Source organism: Lottia gigantea (assembly GCF_000327385.1).
Source record: "Lottia gigantea unplaced genomic scaffold LOTGIsca_24, whole genome shotgun sequence".
Lineage (NCBI taxonomy): Eukaryota > Metazoa > Mollusca > Gastropoda > Lottiidae > Lottia > Lottia gigantea.
In genome coordinates, this window is record NW_008708707.1 from 754,461 (window position 1) to 767,335 (window position 12,875).

General features: G+C 36.3%; 1 protein-coding gene across 1 annotated transcript; it reads right to left on the reverse strand.

Moving 5' to 3' along the window:
- Positions 1-5,014, reverse strand: LOTGIDRAFT_188384 (hypothetical protein). Its single transcript, XM_009055278.1, has 6 exons — positions 4,947-5,014; positions 4,354-4,419; positions 3,748-3,860; positions 2,570-2,777; positions 1,639-1,842; positions 1-1,347 (listed from the first exon to the last, which is right to left on the reverse strand). The coding sequence occupies exons 1-6, from the start codon at positions 4,962-4,964 to the stop codon at positions 1,201-1,203; spliced, it is 756 nt and encodes a 251-aa protein (XP_009053526.1). The 5' UTR covers positions 4,965-5,014; the 3' UTR covers positions 1-1,200.
- Positions 5,015-12,875: the final 7,861 nt, after the last annotated feature.

The following is a 12,875-nucleotide window of genomic DNA, read 5'->3' on the forward strand; positions in this document are numbered from 1 at the left end:
AAGAATGAGATAATCAGATCAAACGCTAGACTCACTCAACCAGACAGCTGATCTGAGTTCGAGTAAACAGACAACTGACCCAAGTAAACAGACAGCTGACCTGAGTAGACAGACAGCTGACCTGAGTAGACAGGCAGTTGACCCGAGTAGACAGAAATCTGACCTGAGTAAACAGACAGCTGACCTGCTGAGTAAAAAGCAAACAGACAGCTTATCCAAGTAAACAGACAGCTTACCCAAGCAAACAGATAGCTGACCTGAGTAAACAGACAGCTGAAAAACCATTGCTACCAGATGCCTTCAGTTACTCATGTTCTTCTTTCAAGTGCAATTGCTCTCAGATTCACCAATAATAAGAGTTCACAAATGATCACTGTTGACCTGGGCCCAATATAAATTTGGTTTTATGAAAGTTACCATTTCTAACCAAAACATCAAAGATTCCAAAATTTCAAGCACCCACTTAAAACTAACAAAATACATCATAACAAAATATTTTAGCGGTAGATATCAGAAAAATAAAACGTAAAATTTATATTTGCACCCTTGCTTTCAGATGATGCATAAAAGAGAGAGATTTTCCATAATTTCAATAAAGCTGGATTTCTTGCTACTTACTACTTTATTGAAATTTACACCAGTTTTCAAAACATTATTACGTTCATTAGGGCTGCAACGATTCACCGATGAATCAATGAAGCGATATTCTTTCCTTCTTATTGATGTTGGATAAAAATAATCGTGATGTATCGGCACGATTAATTCTTAGCCCACTTTAAAAACAAATAACACAGAATCCTTATATTAAGAATGTATAATGTATTTGATTTTCACATCAAAATTTGCAAAAATTTATTTCTGACTTTAAAAATTTCTATTTTTTCACAATTCCTTCCTTCTTAATGTTCTCAAGTGTTTAATAGTGACAAACTTGTTAGTCATTTTACAAATTTCTATTTTTTCTCTTTCCTTCTCTAATAAATGAATCGCGATTATTATCGCAATAAATCGTATACTGGTGTATTTTATAGTGTATTGGATTGAACCTTCAAGAATCCTTGCAGCCCTAGCGTTCATATTCTAAAATTAAATTTATTTGCAACTTATACATTTAAGATGTTCTCAGGTTCCAAACTCAACAACGTCTTACTTTTCAAATCGATCTAAAGTGTAAAAGCGAACTTAAAAAATCTAAATAACTTAGATATTGGAATTAGGGGGCATAGACGAGGGTGCATAAGGGGTTTCAGGTTCTGCTTGCTCGGAAGATCCTTTAAACCAGGGGGTTTCCTTAAACAGAAACCATAGATTTCCTACCCATACACCAAAATTCAGGAAGCCAAAAATCTAAAAAAACAAAGTATATATATAGGGTATTACCATAATGTCTAATGTCTCCATTTTGTTTGTTTATGAGGTGTGCTGTAATAATGCCAGAAGCTAAATTGAATGCTGTATCACTCTATGATGTAGAATTATGAAGACAACTTTTAGGAGTGACTTAAGTATTTTATTCTCTGAGATTTTGTTGTCGTCAAGATGACTTCATCACATGAAATGACCCCTCTACCCCCCTCTTTGACTCCACCACTGGTGTCAGTACTAGCCATTATTGAGGAAATGAGAAAAAATACTCACCAACGATACATTGAGGCCAGCAAAGTTGCCGAGTTGTACATTTTCACATGCGCCAACCGGGCCACAAACAGCGATGATTTTGTCATTCCCAAACATATTGCTGTCGACAGGGTCTGTATATTCCTTTACGTCTGTCACACCCTGGGCCCAGGCAGACGCAGAAATTAACCATAATATTGTCAAAACCACTGAGATTATAAAATCCTACAATAAATATATAGATATTGAAATGGAGTTTTACACCAACCCTTTTTGCACCATGAGCAATTATAATGTAATAGTTTCCATCCTACTTTCTGATATGAGCTGATGCAGAGGAGTAATACCATGCATTGTGCAATGAGGTCTATTTTTCCTGAAGACCTGAAAAATAATACTGGATAATCCTACAAAAACTTATTAATTAATAATAAATTATATTATAAACACTGTGGCAAAAAATACCAGTGCTGGAAAGGGTACAAATTTGATTGGTTTTAAGCAGGCTCATCAAGTTAAAGATGTACAGTCTGGATAAACAAAAAAAAAAGACTTTTTGACCTTTCTTGATCGGTCACTCATTGGACTTCTGCTGGTAATTCTCTTCTAATTAAGCTAATTATGAATTAATTATGGACATGTTAGACAAACTGGTATTTTTCCAAGTCATGAGAACACCTCTACTTTCTATTCTTATAAGTATTAGCATTGTCATTTTCATCAATAAAAATTAGAGAACCCATCTTTTAAGTTAAAAGTTTGATTTGACAAACATTCAAGAGGGCTGTCTTTAGATCGTACCAGAAGTGGATATATTAAAAATAAAAACTAAACATAAAAAAAAAACAGAACGAAAGTTGGTCTACGGTTATTTTAATAAGACTATGGCGTTTAAAAAGTAATATACAGCCATTCGAGATTCAAGAGGCATGCAATAAAAATGATAACTTACTCCGATCACCATTCGTGTATTACGTCTATACATATCATCAAAAAACATATACAAAACCAAGGCTGCCATACAGTATAAAAATACAATGACTCCAACAAATACATAGAATTGAGCAGGCGCCGTGGCTCCTGCTAGTAGATGGACTTGTTGAGTCTTCGTGGTTCCATTATCGCAGGATTCTGGTACTGTAAATGTAATCTCGTGGAGACTGAAAACAATTTTTGTAATCCTTAAGATAAGTAATTATTTGTTCATTTTAGAGGGGTCAGTTGTCCCCCCTCGCAGCCCTGAAAGCAAGTTTTTCGGGCTAAAATCTCGTAACTAGGTTGAATTCGGGCAATCTCAGATATTTCACCTTTCCTCTGACATAAACCTGGCTCCACCACTCGCAGTAACATACAAATATAGATAACAAGTTACCCATATTCAAAATGAGGAAAAGCCAAGGTTGTGTGGAATAGGCTTTGTCCATGCTACTTTTGAATGTGCGTTCATACAACTAAAGTTAAGGTAGTTTAACTATGAACAGTTCTTCGAAACAGTTTTTTTTTAGTTGTCTGAACATGACCAGTTCAATTTAAGCTACCTTTAGTTGCACCTACATCAAAGGTGGCTTAAACCCTGGCTTGAATAGTTAAGCCAGCTTAGTTTTGTTGTCTGAATGCTTCTGGATAACATTAAGACGGATATGTCATATCTGCCCGTGCACATTCATCTAAACAATTAATACCTAGATGTTATAATGCACATGCGTAATGGCATTATGACCTCTGAACTTCCCGATAATTTCCAAGGTAATGTTGAAGTTGGCTTAACTTTTATGACCGTCTGAATGCTCACCAAAAAAGAGTAAACCATGCTCGAAGAATGGTTGATAGTTAAGCTGCCTAACTCGACTCGTGGGACTTATTTTTCCCTACTTTTCTGCAGTATATCTGGCTAAAAATGAGATTATTTAAATTTAATTGACAGCCATGGACAACCATGGGCAACCATGGGCAAACATGGGCCTTATTCTCCTAAACTTAACTCAAGATGATTTTTGTGATTCAATCATCTGATTGGTTTTATAACTGAAAGCAATGTTTGAAAGATTTCGAGAATAAGGCCTTCCATCTGGGATCTACAGAGAAACAAAATAAAAACAAAAAAGGAATAAAAAGTGAGGGGAAACTTACTCAAAAGGATAACTATATGAAAATTTGACTGTTTTAGGTGGTTCACAATTAACTCTGAATATTGTGGATGAACTAAATGATGTGGTAGTGGCAAAGGCAAAAATTGCTAAAATCTACAACAACAAAAATAATTTAAGGTGAAAAGATTGAAATTTTAAATCAATACTAAATTTGTGCAGACATTTAAGGCCATGTTTCACCATTTTCAGGGGCTGATTTGGGTCATTTTAACTTTCAAACACAGATAATGTGTACACACATGAACTTGAAGGCTCAAATTTCAACAGTGAGTTTTGAACGCTGTTACTGATTAGCTAAGCTACAAATTCCTGTTTCTAAGGTACAACTGGTCAAACAGATGGCAAATCTGACCTTTTAATTCAAATGATTTTTGCAATTGAAACATAATATTCTGTTTGGACATAGATGGATGCCCGACTAAGGGTCACATACTTGCCAAGGAGGGTCTCATAAGCACTTCTTTCCTATATATAAAATGATACTGAATTTGAGAAAGGGTTTTTGCTTTGCCCCCATCCCCAACCACTCTTTCAAAATCATTTTATATTTATGGCTTATTAAATCCATTTTGTGAGAATCTCTTACCCATTCTATAACTTTGATGAAGCCACGAGGTTCCTTAATTACTCTACCATTGAAGGCTGAAACAACCTGGAATTCAATTCAAATCAAATACAATATGTCTTGTAATCTATTTGATTTTACACAAGAGAATTTTCACTGAGTACAGTAGCTTTTACAAGAAATTTCTGGGAAGGGAATGTGTTTATTCAAAACTGATATTTCTTTGGACCCAAAAAGGTATTCTAAGGATAATGGCCTACAATTTGTGCTCAGTGCAATTCTTTGGCTGGAGAATAAATATTTTCTTCACTCAATGCCCCAATGGCTATTCATATCACGACAAGATATGAATAAAATGCACATTGGATACTTTACCAAAGATTAAGGGCAATATGCAGAGAATGTATTAGCCTCTTAGACACGCCCCACTCAAAAAAAAACAAAATCAAAGAAAATTTGTTGAAATCCTGATGACATTGTTGATAGTAGAACAAATGTTGCAAGTTTAGTTTCAGTTTCAAAAATTCGATAATCGTCCTAATTCACTGCCTTCTATGAAAAAGGACCTTCTGTTACATTTCCGTTAAGGTACAATATGGAATAATCTATCTTACTTGGCCTGCAGATTCCATTTTTCATGAGATTGTCCCAACTTGTAACTTTTGCCGAACTTGATTTATTGAATGACTTCTGGAAATTTCCACTCGACTCTAGGGTCGAAAGGTGCTTGCACCGGGTCACCCGGGTCGAAAAAGTTATTACAAAATTTAATGTACCGTATATTTTATTTTTTCACAAGTCATGATGTTTAGTGACTAATTTAAAAATTGATTGTGAAATTCATATGCGAGATAGCATGATAATCGCAAGCTTTGTTTTGGAGTAATGTTCTCGGCGACTCTTAGTTCTGAATTTAAAAGCAAGTCCACACACATGGTGTGCTCGATTTGTTAGTTTCGTAATAGCTGCGTTCAATGCGTTGTGCCTATTATTAATGGACACGGGAATGTGAGTAATCGACAAAATTAATGAACCGAATTCGTTTAGATATAACATGAAATGAAATAGAGCTCTATGTCCTATTTTTCTGTACCTTATGTGGTAAATTGTGACGGAGGTAGCTTACTCTGAAGGAAAGCAACAAAGATGAAAGATTAGACTTAGTAGCCTATATAGGCCTCAGTTTAAATTTGCTCGGAACTAGGTCCATTGCATTCAAAGACATTAAACAGTAGGCTTATCTATAAAGGTTTATCTATAAAGTGTCTGTAAGTGTTAAAGAATGGGCATTTGCATCAACGGAAAAAATTCCGAAAAGTCATTTAATTGCAGTTTGGATAAATATCCTGAATAGAGTTACTTCCCTTAGTCCACACAAGACTGACATGGCTGGTTAAGCCACAGCCGATCTGATGCAGTGTTAGAGTGGCAATTCTTTCCTTTGGTGAAATGAAAAGAAATTTCGTAAGTAAGGGAGGTGTGTGTGTGTTGAGGGAGAGGTGGGGGCCCCCGAAAAAAAGGATTGCCCCCCCCCCTCCCCCCTCAGGAAAATTCCTGACAATCGACTAATTGCATTACTGGAACTTAACACCATACACCATTGCCCTTTTGGATAATTATATTACTTGCCCCTCAAAGTCTTGCTGCGGGCCTGCCCAACACCCATTCCCATAGAATCGCCTCTTGATGTTTTCTGACATCGACAAGACGTGCTATATAGATTGTTGTGGTCTCTAGAACTTATCAGGGTAGAACATTTTCATATCAGGTTTTTTTAATAATTATATGCCTAGATGTTTATCTAAACTTGTTGAATCTTAGTTCAATATCTGAAGGAATGTAGTCGTCTAAACCTCAACGATCTAATGTATATAGAATCGCATTGTGTCAATCATTGGCTCAGCTACCACAGGGACTGGTTGAACTTAGTCTACGCCACGAACATCCCGAGAATAAAAGGAGGGTATATGTTTAAAAAAAGTTCCCGGGGAGAGGCCCCAACCCACTTTAGTATACGGGTCCCCATTCAACCAGTTGTGCCACTGCCCCTCTACGCCCACCCCAAGTTGCATGAACTATCATGTCAACGTCCGATTAAAGATACAATAACAAATATTCGAAAATCGATAAGGGGAACCACCTTATTCAGATCACCAATATCAAGGTTATACTTGGATTGATTTTAGGACATATATTTTATGTTTATCATCGATTAAGGTTATATAATAACCAATAGATCGATATCTTAAAGGGATTGTAAAGAGTTTTTCTTTTGTATTGGGGACAATGATAGCATCGATTTGCACCATTCCAATTTTCATTCAGATTTTTGGTTCTTTTAACTAACATGAAACTAAGCGTTTTATGATGTCACTATCGCAAAGTCCCTCGGTTATTATTAACAGCTTTTTGCATTCCAATTGCCAGTTGCTTTAGCGATAGTTCTAGATTTAGTGGAATTTAAAGAACCGCAGACGTCTGATTGAAAATTGGAATGACGCAAATCAAAGCTTTCAGTTACGCTAATAGATAAAATGTTTAGAAACTATATGATATGATGAAGATTTGAAACAGCTAATGGTGAAAATTGTGTTTATAGACCACTTAAATCATTGTTCGATGGACATTACATGCAATTTCTTCGCTAATAGCTTGCGAAAAACAGATCAATTGTCAAACTGTCGCCATAAACCTTATTTTCACCCAATCTCTTAGACCATGATAAAAAGAATTATCTCATTCTGATTGACTTGAGATAATGAACGTGTCAGGAAGTGTACAATGAGGAAGAATTTGCGAAGAGTCTTGTTTTATTCTATTTTCAACTGTCGAGTGGTCGTTAACGTGCACAACATGTAGTGCACAGGGCCTGGGTTTATTGTCTCATCCGAACGACTAGACAACTTTTCCATGGCAACCCTTTCAACCCACGTATTCACGATGTCATGGTATTACGAACTGCGTCTTGACTGCAATAACTACCTTTTTTGTATCACGGAAGTCTGTAAATGCAGCTATTTGGTTGGATTGTACGTTAGCGAATACAGCCAATCAGAGCCTTCGCCATAATGTTTACATTCTTTCTGTCTAGGGCTCTTATTGGCTGTATTCGATGGCGTACAATCCAATCAAATCGCTGCATCACATGATATAAGAAAGGTAGTTATTGCAGTCAAAGTATAGGCATAAGAGCTTTATCTTGAGAAGATGCGTTTTTCCAGAAAACAAGAAATCTGCCCATACTGTCACTGTAAAGGGACAGTTGTGCCATTTGGGGGGTTGATTTGAGTGTTGAACAGCCTATATGTAAATAGTAAAAAATGGCGCATTCATACCTTTAATGGTTATTACTGCTAGCAAATAAACCTTACATGATTTTTTACTTTTCTTCTTCTAATTTAACAAGAGTATTAATTGTGATTAACAATTGATGCGCTATATGGAGGATATTCTTTAATTAGATACGCTTAGTTAACCCTTAGTAGTTCACGATAAAATTGATTAGATCTTAGACATCGACCTACTACTATATGTTGTAACTGAGGGGGAGGGCGGCAAATTGTTGGGAGGGGAAGTGGGGTTCTACAGTGTATGTATGGAGTATATTCCTTAATTATATACGCTTTATTAACCCCTTAACAGTCCACGATAAAATTGATTATATCTTAGAAATCGACCTACTCCTCGCTAACTGGTTTCTTGCATAGGCTTAGGCATGGTGGATATTAGAGGCTATGTTAGTGATGGTGAACTTTGTCATAAAGAAGGGGTTTTGCCCCAAATCTCTTAATAGTCCTACTTACCAGTTGTGCGTGTGTGTCCTTATTTACAAAATAAACCGTACAAAGAAGCGTGTTGCTTGGTGGGTTTGAAAATCAGTAAAATCAAAAAGCTTAATTACTTGTCCGTAGTTGCTAAAGCGAACCACGGTAAGTTACAGACGTGCTTTTGTAATATTGAAAAATGTTTTAATATGTGTATCGGGGTCACTGCTAGCATCAATTTACACCAATCTAATTTTATTAGCAGCTTTCGGGATAAGTAACGTCATTAAATGCTGCGGGTAATTGCCGGAACCACATACGTCTGATTGAAAATTGGAATGATACGAATCGGTACTATTTGATATCAGATTCCCTTAGAAAACCTCTTTACAGTCCCTTTAAAAGGTTAGAAAACATCTTTTCAATCTCTTTAATTTTGCATGATTATTTTCACAAAGAGTTTGAGATCATCATTGTAGTTTATGTTGTAATTAAATTGATAAAAATAAGATCGATGTCCTGTGATATTATTTATTTACAACAACCATGTTTATAACATTGAAACATGATATTGATTATTTTTAAATTTTGTCAACAAGTAGTGGAGATAAAATTGATATATTAATTGAAAATCGATATTTCAATTTAAACCAAGAAGAGAATGTCGTTCAATCTGTTTGGATTCGAATTTCAATTTTTCACACTGTAACTTCAAGAGTTTTTTCCCTTCCGTATATGCTTGTACCTGGTTAGATATTTCAATTTCAACCATGAAAAGAATGTCGTTTAGTCTGGCTTGGTTCGAATTTCAATTTTTCACACAGAAAGAGTAAGAGTTATTTCCCTTACGTATATTGAATGGAAATCAACATCGTGGTGTTTGAATTTTAATGTTCCACACTGTAAAAGCATGAGTTATTTCCCTTTCCAACTAAGCTTGTACCGGAGCCAATGTCTTTTCAAATTGTTCATAGTCTGATTACTATGTCGTTCATTCCGGATGGGTTTGAATTTCATATTTTACACAGTAAGCACAAGAGTTATTTCCCTTTCGTATATCAAGTGTGCCTGATACACTACATCTTTTCAAATCGGGCATTGTATGATTACTATCCCCGTCGTATGCCAATTGCGTATGTGCCCAATGCCAGCTATGCTTGTACTTAAAATTATAATTGGCCAGAGTATTTTAATTACTGTGCATGTGCATTGAATTCTCTTTGTTACGCTGTTAGTTAGGGAGTTATGTCCCTTTCTCCGATCAGAGGTAGGCCTACTTGTATCTGAAACAGTGCTTTGGTCGCAAACGAACCAGGAACATTAACGAACAACAGACCAGATTGAGCTTGAATAACGCATCAAGAACAGTAACGGACCATAAAGCAGTCTCGGCTTGAATAACGAACCCCTATTAGCAGTTCCAGATTCAGGTTTCATGCTCGCACCTTATGTCACTCTAGGACTGAGATCGTCAACACGGAAACCCTTTAGAAGATATCTCGCAACAAATAATGAATTATGACCTGCATTTGATAATCGATGAAAATGATATATGGCCTGCACCTCTTGAACATAATGCATTACGCGTATAACTTGTTTCATTTTTAATACTAGTGTTTAAAACCACTCTTTTCTTTCGTAATTGACAAAATTATATGATATCCAAGACACCGAGGAATTAGGAAGCGTGCGTAAAATTCTCAGCCAATCAAACGCTAGAGCGATATATTATTGTCCAATCAAATGATAGCTCAATGATTTATCTACCAATGGGAAGAGAATGATATATTACTAGGAGTTTAAATCGATAATATCCCAGTCTCTATGATCGTAACATGTAAATAATCATCAACTGTAATATCCCAGAAGACCTGTTAAAAATCACCAGATCACCCAATGTTTTAGGTCACACCGCTATCATCTTCACAATGTCAAGCTTTAACGAACTTCTGCTTATACCTTTACTCAAATAGCCGCCTCTCTTATCACTGAGTGCTATCACGGAATTTTGTAAATGCAGCGATTTGATTTCTAATGTACGCTAGCTAATATAGCCAATCAAAGCCCTCGACAGAGAGATTAACATTGTGGCTTAGCCTAGTATTTACGGAATGTGCCCAAGTATGCCTGAAGAGGTTCGATCCTTGACATGTCCGCATGTCCGCTTCCAACAGAAGCTGGTTTCACAGACGATAATTTGACGTCGGCTTCCAACCAACGTCAGCTTCCAGCTAACAGATATCGTGGACTACGTAGTTGTTGGTAGATGACAACTTAACGTCCATTGCAAGATACTTGATATCACAGACTAGGTAGTTGTTGATTGTCGTGTAGCAGGATCAGTCCGCCCGGCGATGAGATGTCGTATGTTCAAATTCCTGAAGGTAAGACAAATTTGATACCTATGAGCAGTGCTTTCGGCTTTTGAATCATTATTACCATCCATTGTCTTTGATTTCCAGGTTTTTAAGTGCTAATGTCGGCCTGTATTTAGCTGGATAATTATCTCATTAATACTTCCCCAGATAAGGTAAAAGGCTTAATTAAAGCTTAATTAAGCCTTTTTTGTTCGGAATTAAACCCAGATCAACACCTGCAAGAGATTAAGTTCAGCGGTATATCTTACTGCTCGGAATAAGTTTCTTTATATATCGTTTAGAATCCGCTTCCTTATCAATAAATGGAAGGGACCTATGTTCACTTTATCCAAATGTTTTCATTTAGAAGGTGATATTTAACCAATCAAATCGACCTTTTAGAAGCCAGAGTTGTATGCCTTATAATAGTTATGGGTTTATATTTACAAAACAAAACGCATAGTATCTACGTAAGCGTGTTGATTGGCTAGTGTGAAAATTCCGTGATATCATGAATATTTATCATCTTGATCCGAAATACGAGGTTTACCTGCCTCAAGGAAGCACGATAGAAGAAATTAAAAGTGTTAGACATGTTGAAATCCCACATTTCGATTAAGCTCTTGTGATAATTCCTAAATAATAGAATGTAGCAGAGCTTAACAAGAGCATAAAACAACATAATAAAAAAAAAACCCCAAAAATATAATCCTCATTTTAGATTGTTGTTTAAGCTCTAAAACTATAAAATAGCCCAATTTCAGTTACCCGTAATCTTTTCAAGTGACAGATCGACGTTCGTCAAATTCAGTCCGCATTATATCTAGTTTGAGTTATCAGCTTGAAGCAATAACTCCATTACAACAGGGCTTTAATAGAGCTTAATTCAAGCTGTCTGTGTCGCCTTTCGAGCAAAAACAAGAACGACGATCGTTAAATGTCTTCCAAATAACAACCCGGGAGCCGCGGTGGCTCAGTGACTTAGACGCTTGCTCGCTAACCTGAAGGTCCAGGGTTCAATCCCGGCATAGGTCGAGATAATACCTTCGGATTTTTCAACCCTGTTTCCCCCTGTCAGTGATGCAGGTACGAGGGACTGATATGGAAAAAGCGTCTAGTCGTTCGGATGGGACAATAAACCGAGGCCCCGTGTGCTACAGGCTGTGCACGTTAAAGATCCCTCGACAGTTGGAAATCGAAAAAGAGCAGGCTAATGCTGCTGTCCTGGCAAAATTTCCCTCATTGCACCCTGCATGGCGTTGCCCGTCTTCATTAGCCCACATGGTGCAGAAAAGTAGGACGTAAAACTCCATTCATTTCATTTCATTTCCAAATAACAACCGGTTTACTTTTCAAACAAAAAAATTTCTTCCGCATTAGATGTAGTTCATGTTTAGTTTGTTTCAACTCCTCTTGGTAATCCTTTGTACTTCTATGGTTTATCATCATTTTCAAGCCATATACATGTTACTGTCATAGTGCTTGAGGTACCCATAACAAGCAAAATGCGGACATAATCCACTTCACAGTGATAATAAGTTATCATCCTCAAGATAGCATCATTCTGAAGCCATATAACTTCAAAATATTTTTCGCGTAGAGATTCGTCGAAAATGTCTCTTTCCAATTTTTGATAGGGGGTTCGGTACAAGCACTCGCCGTGGTATTAGAAATTTTTAGTTTTAGATTTGCTAGAGATAAATTCGAACCTTGTCTTACAGACAGGATCCCGTGTTTTTCAAAATATCGTAAATTAAATTGCCTCTCTGGATATATTGATTGTCATTCCGAAGAATCAAGTCTCGCTACGCACCTGCTTTCAGATTTGATAAAGACAGAGTTTCGGACTATATGTATAAATAATCGTATTATTAAGATAGTTATAATGTTGATCACACCTTGCCTAGCAATTAGTTGTGATCTTCGTATAAAGATGGAATCAACACTCTACTTCCATTAGGAGCGTCTAGTGGACGATAGAGATGTAAGTCAATATTGTGAAACCGGATTGCTTTCGGCTGTATAAAGTGTTTTAGTCAAAGAAAGTATGAAGTGTTTTAGTCAAAGAAAGTATGAAGTGTTTTAGTCAATGGAGTTATTAAGTGCTTTGACGCTTATAGAGAAGTGATTTTGACCAAATAACGACGATTTCCTCTTTAAAGGGATGCTAAAATTACTACATTTTATGACGATGATATTTTAAAATCAATAATAAATATTTTCACTGTTAAAAATTTGAAATGATATCTATCGGAAGAGCGATAATAAGACAGACTGATGGCTTGTTTTGGTTACAATTAGTGATCTTCTGCAGGCGAATTGTAGAACGGTAGTTTGTTTTGGTTACAATTGTTGAACTTCTGAAGGCGAATTCTAGAACGGCAGTTTGTTTTGACTACAATTGGTGAACTGTTTAATATGA